This window comes from Bacillus rossius, chromosome 8 (genome assembly GCF_032445375.1).
Source record: "Bacillus rossius redtenbacheri isolate Brsri chromosome 8, Brsri_v3, whole genome shotgun sequence".
Classification (NCBI taxonomy): Eukaryota; Metazoa; Arthropoda; class Insecta; order Phasmatodea; family Bacillidae; genus Bacillus; species Bacillus rossius.
The window spans coordinates 47,824,122-47,844,115 of NC_086336.1; the positions used below are offsets into that span (position 1 = coordinate 47,824,122).

Genomic DNA, 19,994 nt, shown 5'->3' on the forward strand with positions numbered 1-19,994 from the left:
TGCGTACTATGCGTACTTTGAATGTGTTTAGCAAATTTGATATTGTTTTAGTTTCTAACCATACATTCCTTATCAATTGTAATGGTGTGTTGAAAAAAAAATCAATGTTTTTTAATAAGAAGAGGTGTGTATGATCTGTTTTCTTTTTAAATAGTCAAGTGATGTTGATGTGATAAGGAAGTACGAACTTATTAAATGTTTATTAAATGAAATTTGTTTCATTGCAACGTAATGAATCCACCTTTTGAAGAATAAAGATCGTGAAGCACTTCCTGAGTACACTAAGTATCTATGTATTATTGCAATCCTAAGGATTATTTTACAGTTTATTTTGCTCTACACAAAAATAGAAATATTTTAAGGGTAACAAATAATTTTTATTTAACTAATACATCAAAATGATTTGTGCTGTGTAATATGAGCTATAAGATAAGGAACATGGTTATTGACATAAGAAAATACCATTCTCAAAATATATAGGATAGATTTCATAACCTAGGAAAATGACAAACTTTAAAGTTGTTTTTTGTGGAGAAAGTTTCTACCAATTACACAAAATAGATACAATAAATCTGATTCACCATTATCTTGTATTCTAAAACGTTGATCAAGAGCGACGGGCATTTTACCGTAGCGTCCAATTGCCATTTTCATTTCTTATACGTTATTGCGTATGGCGGATGCAGAATTAAGTGTTGCGCATGAATCCCACAAAAATTACTAGCGTACTATAAATATACTTATAAGTAGTTAGGTATGTCCAATGTTACTGGTGACATTAAAAACGTCTAAGAAACATTACACAATATTATTTATTTTTAGAAAATATATTCCATGGTAATTTCACTATATGAAATTTTGATTTGACACAATAAAATTTTTGTTTCGTTTCCCAATGTCTACAAAAACGAGGGCACGCTGCCCAGTGATGGGCATATTTGTATTTACAAATACGATGACGAACGTATATGAAAAAATTATTTTCTATGAATACACATATGAATTTATTCGTATTTTCAGATATGAATACGAAAATATTGGCATTTGCAAGTATGAATACGAATAAAGCTGTATTCTTATTTACATGTGAATATTAGTATTCGCATATTAGAGAAAACGAATACATCAATAAAATATTTCTATACGCGTATTCGTATTTTCTAATATGTACTAATATTCAATTCACGTATTCGTATTCGTCTATCATTGAATGCACTAATTGACCACCTTCTTCAATATTTACACGGTTTTCTCTCACTATATTCATAGAACACATTTCTGGTACTTCCCAATATCCTAGAGAAAATCTTACGGTCATCCCTGTTCCTAAAATATTCCTTTAAATAATTTAAACTTACGAAATATTTTAAAAAACTAAAAAATAGACAAAAGTAAATCACACACAAATATGTAATAACAATATGTAGCTTTAACGAAAATAATCACGTATCAATTTTGAACTGAATCAGTGTCTTCAAATATGAATAATCACATTATAGTTTAATATTGAAGTTTTGAAAGGAAAAAAATGTGGCAATATTCTGTACCTTGTATTACATGAATATAATGCTTTAGTTGGAAATAAATTGTATCAAGTTTTTTAAACAAAAAGGAAATACAAATAAGAGAACTATAAATTTTAAGAAAATTTTTATTTTGCTTGAAAGTTGCTAAAGTTATAAAAAATACTAACATAATTTTTTGTCATAAATCCATTTTTTGTTTTAATATAATTAATAGTTTGATGTAATATTATAAAAATACAATGCAAAGCTATCCTTAGATTTTTAAACAACTAAATAGTGCACCAAACAATATATGTCTTAAATGACTTCATTAAAAACATATATTTTATATCAACTTCATAAAAAATCATGGTTAATCAACTTTTTCCCCACTTCCCTATAGAACACTTCACTGAGTTATGAATTCAATGATAAATTAGCTTGCAATATAACAGGTTTTTTGAAGTGAAAACTTCTTTTGGCGCACCGCACAAACATTTTTTCGTAGGTATTAAGTTAGGCCGATCCGTCACGCTCTGAGATGAAAGGCTTGATCGGGTGAACTCGGGACCGCCGAGTGTGCCCGAGCGAGAAAGATACAGTCAGCTGCTCTTCGCTGTTGTGTCGCTGTGTTTAGTATATTCAATTAATACGTAATAATTGTCATTATTAATTTAATAGTTATTATTGTTACGTAATAATGATTAGTTTAACAATTATTTTGTTTACACTGATTGCGGTCTTAAGCAAAAATATCAGAAGAGAATGTGTAGTACCCGGCCAATGCATTTACGAAATATGTTTAGGTTATGATAGGGAGTAAACTCATGTAAGTCGTCATCGACATGGTCACGTGACGTGTTAACGATAACACTATATCTGTTCCTATTAGTATAACGTATTGCGTTTTTAAATCTTAAGTATACGATTACTGTGCAGTAAAAAGTGAGTATAAAATATATATTAATATTCTCATATAGATATATAGCTTGAATGACTAAGAAAACGGAGTATTTGTAGCAATATAACCTAAAAATTAAGAACATCATTATTTATTTTTTAATACCTACAATGTAATGCGTATTTTATAGTAATTTAGGAGTTATTTTACTAACGTGATAAAACCAATTTGTTGTGTGATACTAATTTTTCGTAGAAATTGCGAAAAGGTTTTCACTTCTGTCAGCAGTCCTCATGATTGAACCAAGTGACACTGCATCACTGGTCAAACGCTAAGACCAAAAAATGTTTTCCACTGGCTGGGGGATAACCACGCGTGCGCGAGGCTACTTTTCGTCTGATGTTCTGCGCTATGTTCGCGAGTCGACCGGAACATCGGGTGAAGTGTACTGATTTTACTGCGGATAAGGGATTGACGACAGTGCCTATTTCGTGGCAGTTATTATGTTTGATAGTGGAGGAAAAAAGAACCTTATTTTATTGACCACCATCAGGCGAAATCAAACCCAAATTCCGCAAATATTTTGGGTGTTACAATATGGCTAGGGTGTAGTATAAAGTGACTCCAACTACGTCACTAATTTTCAATGAATGTCCAATGCGTGAATTAGAAGAGTACTTACTTTTATTTTTGTAGAATCTGACTGTATATCGGCTTGTATTTTTGTTATCTGTTGCTTTGAAATGAAATTAAAAAACCCTTTTCATTAGCTTTCGTGAAATATTTTGCGATGTTTTTTTTAAACCTCTGTTACCCTTAAGACATTTTGTCATGAACTCCATCCAGAGTGTCACGGGTGTGATAAAGAATTATCTACAAAACAACTATGGGGCAGGGATTCATTTTTAAGAGGTAGCTATCTTGGAAATTCCAGACTGAGATAAGATTCACTGTCGTTTCAGACTAGTGTGCCTAAAAAAATTTCAGATATGTACATGTAAGCAGAAAAATTTATGTTTTTAATCGTGTGACTATCATATACAGAAGTGATTTATTTTGTAAGGTGCCTCATCGCTGACATTTTAAAAGACAGGTTGTAATCGGAATATTTTTTTTAGTAGTTTCGTCTGATAAGGGAGAGTGGCAAAACATATAGATCAATTATCATCAGTCTACGATTTTCCAATATAAGTGTCTAATCAGACAATGTAAACATAATGGTGCTAGGTTTTGTTTACAACTGGTAACTAGTCTAACAAACAGGTGCTAGTCGTATTTTAACAGGATACACATTTTCATGAAATGGTTTAGAAATATCAAAAAACTTTAATCTAAAACTGGAACTTGCAAATTGATATGAGATCTAATATTATTACATGATAAGCGTTGTTTATAACCTATATTAGCAAATAAGCCGTTCGATATCAGGGCCCAACTACTCGTGATTTTTTTATTGCGCAGCTTGACCCATGCGGTCCATGTCGTCATGGGTGTATGGTTGGGAATGATGGGACTCCAGAGTAGCTCGTGTCTTGGGCCGGTATTCCAAGACACAAAAATAAGTGTTTAAGTGTTGAGTATGTTACACTTGTACCCCAACCGTTTTCTTAGTTCAAGATATGACACGGCCAGTCCCTTATTTTAAAAGGAACCGATTTTGGTATTTTGGTGTCCCATCTGTTTCCGATCTGTTGCCCAAATTTCCGCGCAAGCGCAGAGCTCATTTTTTGTTGATTTCGCCCAGATGGCGGACCCGCGTCTGTTACCATTAACTCGTGCAACTCGTATATAGTCCCTTTTGTGACCATTGGGAGACATACCGCTCGTTTTGGTGTGCCAAATCAAACTTTATGATAGCGAAACTACTCTGGAATCACAATTTTTACACGCTAAGTTCATAACGAGAAATAATCGCAACTTAAAAGATATTTGAGAAAATTGAAAGGCGATTCTATTTTCGTGGTGATGCTATCTCTTGTATTTTTTTTGCCGTGAAAATTGTATCGATGGTTGTGAAACGCCCGCTAGAATGTGTTGAAACCAGTTTCTAGCCTCACGCAGGGCACCGTTTATTAAAACGGTTGCCGATCTGTTGCCTTGCTGGGTTTCTTTATGGACACGTTCTGGAATACGGCCCACGAGTTAGGTTACGGTTGTATGCCAAAAAGGAAGGGCTTATTCGCTACTTTACCGAACGTCTTGTAATACCTCCTAGGTGAACCATTTTACTAAGCTGCAATTTCTTGCACCGTTGGAGCTCGGCCGAACCTTTTGGGCACAGTATTCTTCTGAAAGATTGTCGGGGTTGTTGCGGGTCCAAGTATATGTGGAAAAAAAATACAAAGTAATCTCACAGAAAATTATTTAGGTGTGTCTCACTGTTTCTTTAAAATTACTTAAAAAATTTTAATCTGATGAATGATAGATATCCACACTAGTTAAGGACCTAAGTGCGTCTCAGGGCTAAGCCTGGACTTATAATCTTGCTGGTTTTGAACAATGCAGGCAATAAATCCATGCACCTTGTGTTTTTCGGGGTCAAGGCCATTAATTGCTGTCATTGGCATATTCTCTAGCTGGGCGGGCCTATATTCATCCTGAATTCACACAGCGTAAGCCCTGAAATCAGTCATACGAAGTGCAGATAAGAAATGCATTTAGCAATCAGGATATACACAGGGCAAATGGATTATCTCGTGGAAGACTTCGACGGGAAGGAAATAGTAAACCGTTCGATGACCAAAGTTGGGAACCACGTTGTCTACATCATGGTTTTCACAACATCTAGTTTGATTAACATCGCATGTTTTGTCTCATCATGCTCATGGCAACCTGCCGTCTCCACGTGGTATCTGTATATTATCAAGAAAAGAGGGCAACTGCATTCAGTCCACACCGTTCTGGTATCCTCTAGTACCAAGCAGTGGTGAATAAACAATTAATAATGTCAAATCCACGGAAAAAAATATATTGTGAGTGTTTTAATAGTATGATGACATCATTTAATGCGAGTTGCGTGTAAGCATAACTGGAAACATTCATTGTCAAGGAACTTACCAAAAGGTTCGTTTTCTTCGTGGAGGTGTCACGCTGGAAATAATCACGTGACCATATTTACACGCGCGGCGAGCGCTGCTAATCACTATCTGATACGGCAAGTTGATAATGCAACGACGGGCGACGCATGAAGGCTGTTGTAGTTTTTTCGAGAGTGCGTCTTGCTCGTCGCAGGTTGCCGGACATCTTGGGAGGAGAGATTCGCCATGGAACTGGGAGTTATTCTTCTGGTCGCTCTGGCGACCACCGTCGCTGGTCGGGTAAGGCAAGCGGCGTTTGGGCTAGGCACTTGGGTTGTATGTATGTATCTGGGTAAACCCTACGGTTCACAAACCCCTTTCGTGCGCGCCCGATTACTTGTCTCTGTGTAACTTGGGGATTGTTTTCGAACTTCATACGTAATCAACCGTTCAAACTTTTCCCTGTTGGTTGGATGGTTTGGCCAACGTTTGTTTGACTCACAGCTGCAGCCAATAACAAAAAAAAACTCACCTCTCAGACAAAAGTATTTGATGGCAAGAGGCTCTCATAAGAAGATTGTTACTCTGAAGATTAGTGACTTGAATGTCGACCGAAACGTTGGTGAACTCTTTACATTTTACATGGCTAAAAACTACAAGCCAAGACAATGGCCGAGAATACCTGTGATACTTATTAATATAATGTTATTTTTAATTTAAAATCTTTGCCTGAAAAAATAAACAGCCAATAATTCTTCCCGCCCCTATCATCGTGAAAAAGAAACGTGGCTTTGCCTCTAGGTGAGTTTGTTTGTTTGCCACAAGTGGATTCGCCGACGAGTAGCTAGGAAACTCGCCTAATATAATAAACGTTTATAGATAAAGAAGGTTTTCAAGCCTAAAGAAAACCCTATATTAACAAACATCCAGCAATTGAATATGCGGTGCTGTGTTTGTTTTGCAGGTGGACTTGTCAACTGGTACTCCCGAAGACAGCTTCCAAGTACCCGTTCGACAGAGTGAGTTCATTCTATACAGCTTTATTTTACTTTCTCTGAGAAATTTCCATTAGCCAGTGTTTACCGACAAAATTAGAATTTTTTTAGGTAGATTTCGTAAAATATGTGTACCTATTGCAGTCTTTGACATAGTAGGTACAGGTTTCGGAAAATTTCATTTTTTTTTCATGGTCCCTCGACTCTAATACAATCGTCAACTCAAAGCGTTATTAATATATTTATATCTATAAATTTTTATGGACACAATAATGGCCACAATTTTGCACAAACTTATTACAGTTTAATACATTATATAAAGAACTAGCTGCCCGTCCCGGCTTCGCACAGCTATACTAATGGAAAAAAATTAAGCCACATCTCCCATTTACAGTAATGGTAAATAAAAAATATTCAGTGAAAATTTATTACAATGCTGTATAATGTACCGGAGAGAAAATGAATAGCACCGATGGTTTCCCGACTCGTGCACGCAACGTACAACTGATGTACCCGTACTTCGCTACGGCAGTCTACAGGCAGATCACTCTTGCGCCGCTCATTATACATGCCCCTCCTTGTGGGTACGCCACTGCCGCGCGATGCCCGTTGCCATGGAGACGCAGAAGGCATGAACAATGCAAAATCCTGTTCTCATGCAGACAAAGTACCCACTGTTGCCTGGTTTTAACCACCCATGGGATCTTTTTTTCGGAAAATGTCATACTGCGTAACATAAGGAACATTACTGTGAAGTTTCAAGTCTGTAAAATATACATACTTGAAAAAAAGGGCATTTTTTTATATTTAAAGTACCCGCAAAATTTCAACGGTGATGAGGACTGCACTAACAATGAAATAGTCGTTGCCATAGAGACGAATGAAGCACCAACAAAGCAGCAGCCGTTGCCATGGTGATTTCCTACCAAAAACTGGAAATTTTGATATATTACGCCCCCGAAACTCCCCTTAGGATCGGATTTCCGCAGAATCCGTTCTTAGTGAGCGTCTATATCACAAAATGAGTGACCATGCTAAATTTCAAGTCAATCGGGTGTATAGTTTTAGAGATCTCGTGATGAGTGAGTCAGTGAGTGGTGTTTCGCTTATATATATATATATATATATATATATATATATATATATATATATATATATACATACACAAGTCCTTGTCAGAATTGTAACGGGTGAGGAAAATTATTGATTGTCCGAAAAATGAAAATTAATTAAAAATAATAAAAATAATTCTAGTAAAAGAAAAAAACAAATTAAACACAGAGAGAGGAAAAAAAACAATAGTTTAGGTTTGCGGTTTAAAGTGATAAAAAGTATTTAAATACTAATTGAACTCTTATGAGGGTACTGATTGCTTCGTTGTTAATATCACACGGGTGTTTTTTACTTGTATGGAAAAATTGAGAATGATAAGGCATCTAGTGCGTGGCAACAATGTTAATAGGCAATAGGAAATAAACTTATAGCGCATGCGTCATTGTCAACACACACTTCGTACGTGTACTGCATGTTGTATCTAACTCCTTCCAACGCATTTGATTATAAATTAGACTTTTAGTAAGGATCCCAAATGTTATTGATAATATAATATAGCCTATAGCCTTCCTCGATAAATGTACTATACAACACTGAAAGAATTATTCAAATCGGACCAGTGGTTCCTGAGATTATCGCGTTCAAACAAACAAACAAACTCTTCAGCTTTATAATATTAGTATAGATAAAATTAGGTCTGAATTGTTGATAGACTAAATCGGACCAAGGGGGTAGAAATAAGGAATATGTTGTGAAAAAAATACAAAAACACCATAAGTCACTTAAAATTACAAAAATATTCCTTCCGTTTTCTATTGTTATATAAATTAAGATTAGAACGGAAAATGTGCAGGAATGATTTTTGAAAACATCGACCATTAACTCCATGGTAAATAATAGATTTATTAAGAAGAAAAAAATTCTTACAATGTACAGTACCTATCAACTCCGTTTGAAGTTATTGTAAAACTTCAAAATGTCTCAAAATTATTTTGTTATCACAAACCCTTATTGCAAAATGTGAACATAAACACTTATAATTCCCTTAAAAGACACAGTAAAGAGGCCTTTCAAAATTGCTAAAGCAAGGAGTAAATATTTTTTAGTGTTAAGCCTATGAGATTAAAATAGGTGCTTCATTTTCATGGTAGTTCTTACTAGTGGCACAGTTACTGCACTGCACCAATTCCATGTCATTCTTTTCCAGGATACTCTAGAAATTCTAAGAATATTTTAGATGCGTTAAATGGAAAACCATCGAAACGTTTTTGTCCCATTAAATGTGCATTTTTGTTCTATCAATTCTTTTGGAATATGTATTCGAGAAAGATGTTTCGCGCATACATTTTACAGCGTGTGAGCATCGAGTGCTACCTACGCCTGTAGACCAAGTGGAGAGTGAATAATTTTTTTAAAACGATAAATAACCCAAGCCGCTTCCGAAATTGTAGGGCTTCTCTGTAATTACTCATTTATTCCGCACGATGTCTTTGTATAAGGATAATTAGCCTATGCATACATTTGTATCAAAATTTCGGTAATGTCGTAATAATCCAAGGTGGCCGTCAAGATCAAAAGGTCACAAAATGCCACGATCAAAGGTCAAGGTCAAAAGGCCAAGGTCAAGTTACCGCCTGTTTTTTTCTATAATAACTGAATAAAACTAAATTAGGTAAAATATAGTTCATAATGTAAAGAAGATCGCTTACAGTGTTCTGAAATTGTAGTGATCATTCTAGCAATAAACAGATCTTTAGCATTTATTTCTATTGATATTCTTCTAAGCGAGACTGATAGAAATTTAAAAACAAACCGTTGAATATATATATTTTTTTCAATACATGCCATCGTCACGCACTTTCGATCACGTTACTCAAATGCAGATTCTTAGATGGTCGTTCAGTCGGCAATTGTATGCGGGCACTGAAAAAAGTTGAGTTTCCAGTCTTTCGGACTTGTGGTCATTGGTTGCAGGCGTGGAGCCGGGGCCACGGGTGGTGGGGGGACAGGTCGCCGCCCCTCACTCCTTCCCCTACCAGGCCTTGCTGGTGTACCACCCCTACGGCAGCAACTACTGCGGCGGCTCCCTGGTCGACAGCCAGTGGGTCCTCACAGCTGCGCACTGCGTCGACCTCGTGTAAGCACAGAACATGGAGCGACTCTTGGAGTGGAAACTGAAACCATGTTCTGCGCGACATGTGACGCTATCTGTTGGGTGGGCCCATTAACTACTAGCAAAAAAAAAATCTTGGGTGGGAGATGTTAGCTTTACAGTGATAATTTAACAACTTGACCACTATTTGTTGATTAGAAGAAAATTAAACTGTGCAAAAAATACTGTTTTGTAATTTAAAAAATCATATATATAAATTGGCCGGAAAAACAGTATTTCTGGTAGGTCACGCCATTAAATATGTGGCTGTCAAAATAAAGAGAATAATTTTCGTTGGTTTGATTGCAGATGCATTGCTTCTCACAATCAATGTAGTTATGTTACCAATATAGCATATTACGAAAGCTAATATCTAGTGGGTGGGCCCAAGACTACTTCAAAAACTAGGTGTTCAGTCTCGGCAATAAAAGTTTCTCCTCCATGCGTATGGATCGCGTCGATTTACCCGTCTCAGATCCAACGACACCCATTTTACCAAAAGCATCACGTGATGTTTGTCTACCAACTCTGACAAGGACCTGAAGTTGTTTGCAAACACTGTTGATGGAACTACAGTGGCAAAAGTATACCCATTGGTGTTACTTTTGAGAAATACAAAGTTCAAGACAAGTCACATGACACAGACTGTACTAAGCTTTGCATATATGGGTGCGTAGCCAACATCCACGTTATAAGTGAATCTTCACAGGTAGAGGGATAGGTAAATTTTAGGATACACAAAAAGTTAAAACACATGTTTAAATGTGAAAGTATACAAGCGTAATGGGTACAGTTGTGACAAGAGCGTACGCAGAGTTTAATTTCATGGAAAAGAAGGGGGCGTTGGAACCAATTTGGCCGCTGTTTGCTTAAATATGGCGGAAATTATAGATTTTTAAAGATTTTTTTTTTAGGATTTCGGGAGGCGTATACCAGGCCTCTGTTGCCTGTTCCTCTGAGATGTGCAAATGCATATGAGAATGCGTGCATGTATTAGAGTGCGGAATTCGAAACATTCAACTGGGAATTTATTGGTACAGACATCCTGATTACCGTTTACAGCTGACTCTCCGAAATCTCGCCAGGCAAATGTTGGGAACGTTCCTTTACTATTTGCCACAACCCTTTCCTTCCCGTTCAGCTGTGAACTTTAGTCTCTAATAGCATCGCGGTTTCAAGCTAAGTACGTAATGAACAAGGTTCAAATATATTGGGCAATCTTTACTACCCAAATCCATTTAATTGGAAATACAACGATGTAACAGATTAATTTATATTTATTACAATAATAAATATTATTTCAATAGATCATAAATAAATATTAGAACATATCTGAAAGTATCATAGTACATAACAGTACGCAATGGAATTAAAAAACATAGCAAGGTATTTGTCAAGCTTATCTTCACTTTGATTTGAAGTCATATTTGATATATATACATACATACATACATATACATATATATACAGAATGTTTAAAAAATTGCGGGCTATAAACGTAATGATTGACAGAAAATTAAAAAAAAAGTAGCTCCCAAATTTGAAAGTCCCGCGCTGGGGCATCACTCTATTGGCTGAGAGGATGCGCGATAGCAGCGACGTGATGTTCAGCTTATCATCGCATCACACCTGCGATGTACTTAGATGAGCTCATGCCTAAATTAATTCGAAGCGTGCAGTTTAAACATTTAACCAGAATATTTTCTTTTGTTTTGATTTGTTTCGTAATACAATTTAAATTTTGGTATTATGGACAAAATAAAATTAATGAAATTTCTATTTTTTTTCCTCTAGAAAAGAATACCCCATGCAAGTTATTTTGGGTGTGCACAATTTGTCCCAAATGGATGGCTCTGAAGTGAACCTTACCAGCACAGAATTCTACATTCACCCAGGATGGAATCGTCAGAACATATCTAACGACATCGCCCTCATCAAGCTACCCTCAAAGGTACAGTACAACGGTGAGTGAAAAGTGATTTGATAAACACGCTTGCTTTGCTCAAAGATAATTTTTTTTTCTGAAATGATGATTTGGTGTGAATATGAGCCTCTATTTAAATTTGCCCTAATAACCTTCATTCCAATCTTGAGCAGGCCTGGATTGTTAAAAACTCTGTCAACTTGTTAAGTTTGTTGGGAGAAGATAATTATGTTTTCAAAAAACGTGGCTTGTTCTCACATATATGAACTGAACCACTACCGTGGTGTGCTTGAGACAAAATTTTGGGTGTGTCCATTTCGAAATATAGTGCGAGCCAAGCGACTTGCGATGTGGGCTTCATAGTTTCGATGGAACCACGTTGCACACCGAATATTAGGCGGAGCGTTTTTGAACCAATAGTGCCGACTTGGCACAGAGTCCAGTTATACAGTCTGTTTGTGTCTCATGCCGGGAACATATCACAGTTCCCTAAACGTTGTAAATGTTTGGTCTTGGAAAGCCTGCTGTGCTCATCTGTGCTTCCGTCGTTGTGTTGTCAGAATACCTGTTTAATTTCATCGCTGGTTTCGCAAATGTATCACTTGTCATCGGTGCCTTGTCCAGCTTATCTGTTTGGTTTCATCGTTTTAGTATTTAGTATCATCTGTCTGTCATTATGTTGTCCAATGTTGTGGTTTGTCGCAATTTACTGGTTTTCTTAAATCTGTCTCATCGTTGACAGTCCCCTGTGTTCGTCTGTATTGTGATATTTTGACTACCTAATTCCTTCAATATTATTGTCTAGGCTGTCTTTAAATTTATCATTTTACATCGACTGATTTGGTATGTGTTTGTGTATTCATCTTTCTTTGTCCGTTCTTCGGGTTCTCTCTATGACATACAATGCAAATTATCAATGGTGCACGTCCAAAATAATGATTTAAATCAAACTTCCCCATTGCAAGAAAAATCAAAAAATTATATCTGTACCTCTGAGGCACAAGATACTATGTCACAATGACCATAGTATCCGCGCGAGCAGTTTAAACAATTTCAAATAGTGTCTCACTTATTTGCTGAACTATTTTCCACCCCAAATATGTGAATTTTTGACATATCGTAGATCTTAGTGTTGTGTGCCACTAGAAAGAACGTCAAACGGTTGCCAAGTTTAATGTTAAAAGTTAATTTTGCCCAAAAGGGTACACATTGTCTTATTCCTTCCAGGTACACATATACATCAACAGTTCAAAAAAACATCAATCATTTTAATCATGCTAATATGTGTAGTATCACTCTTTTTTTTTTTTTGGTCTACTTTAAGGTCAATATATTTTGAACTGGTATAGCTCTTGAAAAAAAAATGCAGCACCCAAGGAGATTTTTCTGTCTCCTTGGTTGCGCCCCACTGATACGTATCTCCTTTCCCTACTTCCCCTTTTATTCCGCTTACCCCTCATGGTCCACACCTTCACAATGATAGCACACACTATAATACGCTTCCAAATATGGCTCGATGATTATGTACATCTTTTGTCACCCCTTCTTCGTTTTCGTCCTCATTTTTGTCCGCCCTTCAGCACACGTGTCGAGAAACACATGACTGCTGTTTCTTCTTTGCGCGATGTTTCAGAGAACATCCAGCCTGTTAGGCTTCCAGCGAGATCTCAAGTGACCGAGAACTTCACGAACGACGAAGCTACAGTCAGCGGCTGGGGGTGGGCGAATCAGTGTAAGTGATGTTTGAAAAATTTAATCGTCCACGAAACTCGTCTGTGTTCTATCGGGTGCCGTGGATGGTACTATCGCAGAAGATTATCGCACAAGGAGAAATTTTTTTTTCCAAGCAACTACAATGTAGAAAGTCAGTCGGCAGTGGGTAGGTACTGATGTTTAAGAAAGGAATAAAAGCATGCTCGTAGAAACCCCGCTCAAAATGTCAACCTTCTGAATAACGATCCGACGAACAATCTATACTAATATTATAAAGCTGAAGAGTTTGTTTGTTTGAACGCGCTAATCTCAGGAACCACTGGTCCGATTTGAAAAATTATTTCAGTGTTGGATAGTACATTTATCGGGGAAGGCTATAGGCTATATTATATTATCAATAACATTAGGGATCCTTACTAAAAGTCCAATTTAGAATCAAGTGCGTTGTAGGGGGTTAGATACAACATGCAGTACACGTACGAAGTGTGTGTTGACAACGCCGCAGGCGCTAGAAGTTTATTTCCTATTGCCTATTAACATTGTTGCCACGCACTAGATACCTTATCATTCTTAATTTTCCCATACAAGTAAAAAACACCCGTGTGATATTAACAACGATGCAATCAGTACCCTCATAAGAGTTCAATTAGTATTTAAATACTTTTTATCACTTTAAATCGCAAACCTAAACTGTTTTTTTCCTCTCTCTGTGTTTAATTTGTTTTTTTATTGCCCTTTTTTTCAAGTATATATATTTTACAGACTTGAAACTTCACCTTATGTTACGCAGGATGACATTATCCGAAAAATAGATCCCATGGGTGGTTAAAACCAGGTAACAGTGGGTACTTTGTCTGCATGAGAACAGGATTTTGCATTGTTCATGCCTTCTGCGTCTCCATGGCAACGGGCATCGCGCGGCAGTGGCGTACCCACAAGGAGGGGCATGTATAATGAGCGGCGCAAGAGTGATCTGCCTGTAGACTGCCGTAGCGAAGTACGGGTACATCAGTTGTACGTTGCGTGCACGAGTCGGGAAACCATCGGTTCTATTCATTTTCTCTCCGATACATTATACAGCATTGTAATAAATTTTCACTGAATTTTTTTTATTTACCATTACTGTAAATGGGAGATGTGGCTTATTTTTTTTTCCACTACTATAGCCGTGCGAAGCTGGGTCGGGCAGCTAGTTTTCGGATAAAAGGCTAAAAATTTAAAGGTGGAGTTTTACGTCACACAGTTTTGCTCAGTGCCATAAGGCACTTCCATACTAATAAGTAGATCAAAATTTGAATTTAACCCATGAAGTTCATCACATGACAGAACGTTAGGGATGGCGGCCATTTATAGGCAACAATTTCTGAAAATAAGCTTAATATAAACTAATATACTAGTATACTGTACGACCCTATACAGTCATCGTTTACTTGGAAGTGCATAGACAGATTGCTATGGCATTAAAGAGATGAAATAAAATACAAACGTAGAGCGAAGTTAAAACATTGAACTTGTAATCCGGGCCCAGAGACTCTTATGTCTAATCTTCCGTGGTTGTTTGAACGGTTGCTCTGCCGTTGAGACGTAAGAAAAATAACATTTAAATCTGTGTGGTAGCTCAAGCCCGTTGGTTTAACATGAAACGTCAGATGCGTGGGTGTCGTCTTGTTTCGCTGTGTCCCATTAGATCATATTATTAAATTTGTTGTCATCGAGCAAGTATAGAACCTAGGACTAGAATCGATCGAACCGAATCAATTGCAGGATGGTAGATGAGGAATTTAAACCTAGTTTAGGAATTTTTTACAGTTTTTATTAAATAATAATTTTTGGCCTAAAATATTAATTTTTGCATCGAGCAAGTATAGATTCAAGGACAGGAATCGATCGGATCAATCAGTATATTAATTGCCGAATGTTTTATGAATTTTAGAATTTTTCTCGAATTTCTAGCTTTATAATTACAGATTTTCAATATGTCGGCCAAGATGGCTGACAATATGGATGTCATGATGGTCTGGCGATTGGCACTGTACCGGGTAAAAATTTAATCAATTTGGAGGAGGTGTCCTCTATCGTATGTCATATGTACTATATGACACTAACGCTCATGGTATCTAGTACTGAAAACAAGATGGTGGCAGTGAACTCTGGCATACGACGTGTGTACTACGTGAAAATAGCACTCCAGGTTGAAAGTACTGAAAAATAAAGATGACTGCCTCCAGCAGACGAAAACAAGACGGTGGACGTGACGTCATACTAGCTGGCGATATATCTATCTTGGCATTAGTGGTGGGTCAGTCTGTCGGTAGCTTCCGTTTAGAAAGTTTCTATCGCCATTATTTTTTTTTTTGCTCTTGAAGATTTCGAACGAGGACTCCATGACGTAAAAGCGTTTTTAAATTAAAATTTTAATAAAATTGTATTTAAATAATTTTTTAATATTTTTTTTTGATTAGTTATTACGAGTTTTCGATTTGTAGAAAGTGACCTCATAATTGTGGAATGTTATTATTAAAATTTTATTAATTTATTTTTTTATTATTTTTAAAATATTCCCAATTTTTCTGATAACAGTCACGGATTTTCAAGGCCGTAATGATAATTGCAACGATACGTCACAATTAAACTGGTGGCTAAGGCAAATATATTTTAAGGCAATTCAAATTCCGAATTTTTTAATTTTTAACGGGTTTTTCTTCCTCTAAAATTAAATTATTGAACTTTCAATTAATTTTTTTTTTGTTTTTTTAGCAGAATTTTTTCTATAAACTGGAAATATTGGCGAATTTAGGCGAATATTTGGCTAAAATTTAAGTTCAAAGTCAAAGGTCAAGGTCAAGGTCATCCAAGATGGCCGCCGTGATGTCATCCAAGATGTAGGTTCTAAGGCAGCAGATACCGCCGCCACCACCACGCTCCAGCTTCAGTAGCCGGAAATACATTTAGGTATATATTACTTCTTTAGAGTATATAAATTTCTCATAGTAAAGCAAGTGGTTATTTAATATAAAACAAAACTAGATGTTACTTATCCCCACATACGCAAATTCTTTTAATAATGCTAAATATTACCGAAATCGCAATCCTTGTTTCATACAAGAAGAGCTATAGCGTACACCCCAAGCCACTCCTGGGTCGTGAGTTACACGGAACACGGAAAGGACCTAGAGCACCAGTCATGATAGACTAACGCTTTCCTCCCCACAATTCCCTTTCTATCACAAACTCACCCATGATGCTAAATCAAGGTAGTATTAGCGAACTAGCTACACATAATATGCTAAGAAACTATTTTACATTTGCGGGAGAATATATGGACGTTTTCGTTATGGTCCCAATTACAAAAGTGTGTTTCGGTCAGATTTCAAAACAAAACAGAAAAAAAATTGGTTGTCTGTAAAGTCGGTTTACGGACGATATTTTAACGTGACAACGTCATAACAAAACAGTGATGAAATGATTGCATACTTTTATGAATAAAATTGAATCATTTTTAATGAATTATCACTATTTTCTATGGATACAAAGAAAGAGTCAAATGAAATATACAATTTAACTGATAAATTTACTTTTATTTGCACTCATTAATTAAAATATGTTTATTACTTTAACGAAGAGATTATTTTAACTATAACTTTTATACGCGTTTGCTATTTAACTTCTTCCAATCTGTGTTATTCTGTTAAAGATAGGACGATGATAGGAAAAGTAGGAAACGAATGGGAGCGTTTCAAGTTTAATGTGCCTCGAAAAAGTCAAATCGATGGTTGTTCCAATCGAGTGGAAGAGAGATAGATGCGGCGCAAGCGTACAATGAGCGTAACGGGACACAGCGTAACGGGACAATGTGCGTTACGGGAAAATTTTTCGTGCGTGCAGCCGGCATTCATATATTTATTAGACGTTGTCACGTCAAAAATGTTTCGCGACGTCATTCGAGTCGCATGCTTGCCAACAGCCGCCATGGAGCCGAGCCCTGTTCTGCGATACGTCACCGTGACGGTGATGAGCAACGAGGCGTGCAGCAAGATATTCCACAAAGTCAGGGATACCAACCTCTGCACTACAGGAGCCGGCGGCAAGAACCCTTGCTACGTGAGTACATCCACGTATGCGCTGTAAGCATTCGCGGCAAATTAATTTTTTTTAAATGTGTAAACATCTCAGCTCTCGGTGTACGGCGTTTGGTAGGAGTTAAAATGGAACGGAAGTAATTGCGTGTGTGTGTGTGTGTGTGTGTGTGTGTCTGAGTAAATGTCAATTGTTTTTAACATTAGTTCGAGCAATTTGTTTATTGCTGTCAGTCTTCTGTATACGCACACACACACACACATGCTCGCTTGCGTGCATATTTTGCATTAAAACCTAAACATTTTAAAAAATCGGAAAGGGTACCTTTTCCAGTTTTTATCCAGCTACACTGCAGCCACCAAAAGTATGAAAGATACCCTTTCCGAGGGGATACTATTCAGCTGCTCCCCCCCCCCTCCCCTAATTTTGTTTGTATGTAATATTACTTGAGAGGTTTTTGGCATCACGTTGGTTTGAAACACTAAATAGCGCACTTCTCACTGACTGCGTCCTGCTTATGTTTCCGTGACGGTTCTACTCAGATTCCACAGATGGAGGCTGACTCTGTATGTGGTCTGGGGGTTTACGGCGGAGCTGGGGGCGGGTCGGTGGGGCCGAAGTTGGGATGGGTCTCCTCAACCTCTCGACCTAGCCGTGCGCTCACCAGTAACATGCCGCGAATGGGAAATGGCGAATCTATTTCCCAGTTCTTGGAACCCATGTTGCACACTGGCAACAGTGTCAGGCATGTAAAAGATCCATCTTTCTCTCCTAACCAGGTCAACGCCCTAGCGGGTTTAGATGCCTGGGGGAGTATTGGTGTATTTATGAGGTGCGAACCTAAATTATATGACGGCGTCCCTCCCGCAGGGAGACAGCGGCGGGCCCCTGGCACTGAAGGGGGCGGACGGCCGGTGGACCCAGATCGGCGTCGTGTCGTACGGCAGCAACTGGGGCTGCGAGGCGGGACGACCCGCCGCCTACACCCGCGTGTCCAGCTACCTGCGCTGGATCTCCGACATCGCCGACATCGCCGACATCGCCGCTTAGCCGCTTAGCCTTCTTTTCGCAGACGAGAGAGCCAAACGCCCGATCGTCCATCTTCGGTTTTTTTTTTGTTCAATGTGAATGTGTTGATAAAAGGATACTAATGGTCAATTAGGTTAGGTTAGCTCAGGGGCGTAGACACGGGGGGGGGGGGGGTTAGGGGTTCTAACTCCCCCCCCCCCCCCCCCTTAGCACCAAATCTTTAATTAATTTCTTATTCATCACTGAAACAAATTTCATATTAAAATTAATAAAATTTTTACCATTACAATATTTAAATTTAAGTACCGAAAACTGCTAAAATAGCACTGTTTTACACCTTAAAATCCTAATTTTCCCGGGACCCCCACGCTTTATTACGGGGGGGGGGGGAGGGGGGAATGCTTCCTAACACCCCTCATACACAAATCCTGGCTACGCCACTGGGTTAGCTACATTATAAATACTTTAAAACATTGTGGAAGGTTGATTTGGTTAAGATAGAGGGGACGTGCATTAACTTCGGGGCACTTCGGGTTTTTGGCTCTCTCGTCTGTGAAAAGAAGGCTTGCTCAGCTATCCCTCGCTGTGTTCGCTGTGTTCGCTATGTCCGCCACGCGAGTGAAATACGGCCAGCTGCATCTCAGGCGTCGCTCGCCACACAAAGCTGTGTTCGCTATGTTGGCGACGGACGTCGCTAGGTGTTTGGTTCTAGGGCTATTTTGTTTTTTTGTTTTTTTCTCAAAGACGTTGACTTCGCTCATGTGTAGATAAACAAAAAATAATCTGTTTTCGCAAGGAATCATGCTGTACTTTTCTGCGTTTGAATTTTCATTGGATTTTAATTTCTCTCAAAATTGTTCTTTTAATGGTCAAGTCGACGGAAAAGTTAATTGAAAGATTACGAAAGTATCCATGTTCGTGGAATAAATCGATGAATGAGTATAGAAGGTCGGATATGCAGGACGATGTCTGGAATGCTATCAAACTAAGTTGAATTTATCCTGAAATAAAACATGAATTTCGTTTCTACTTCACAAGAAACTGCTTCATCAAATGATCAGATCCATAAAATTCTTTTTTTATGTATTAAATTCATGAACCCATTTCTTTTTACGTTTACATACTGAGAGGGCCAGCAGAATATTATCATCGCGGGAATCACCACTCGAATCCCACGGCATGCGTCTCTCCGACATCGCGAACTGGACTAACCTGTCTGGCCACCTGGCGCAGCGAACATTGCGAACATTGCAAACATAGAGAACATCGAGAACATAGCGAAACTTTCTGTGTGGCCTCGGCTTTAGAGACTAGCATTTTGCAATATTGGTGCATTTTGTTTGTAGGTAATATTACTTAAGTGTTTTGGCATTAAATTGGTTTAAAACATAAACCGTGTAAGTAACAACTCAAAATTACTTTTTTTTTACTGTTATAGGTTGTATTTGGCAATCTAAACACAAGTCCTGCCCTGGTGGAATCTTGACAGAACGCATATTATAGTTTTAAATGGCGGTTTTGGTGATTTTTGATGTGTAACCATTTTATATCTCGGTTTATGATAAAAATTGAACAGAAGTTGGTGAACGTAAATGTGACACAAAGATAGCGGACCCAAGTGAAATAAC

General features: G+C 37.6%; 1 protein-coding gene across 1 annotated transcript; it reads left to right on the forward strand.

The window, feature by feature from the left end:
* The first annotated feature begins 5,624 nt into the window (after positions 1–5,624).
* LOC134535316 (chymotrypsin BI-like) lies at positions 5,625–19,774 on the forward strand. Its single transcript, XM_063374384.1, has 7 exons — positions 5,625–5,723; positions 6,388–6,442; positions 9,446–9,608; positions 11,418–11,587; positions 13,181–13,279; positions 17,225–17,361; positions 18,208–19,774. The coding sequence occupies exons 1-7, from the start codon at positions 5,670–5,672 to the stop codon at positions 18,385–18,387; spliced, it is 858 nt and encodes a 285-aa protein (XP_063230454.1). The 5' UTR covers positions 5,625–5,669; the 3' UTR covers positions 18,388–19,774.
* The last annotated feature ends 220 nt before the right edge of the window (positions 19,775–19,994 follow it).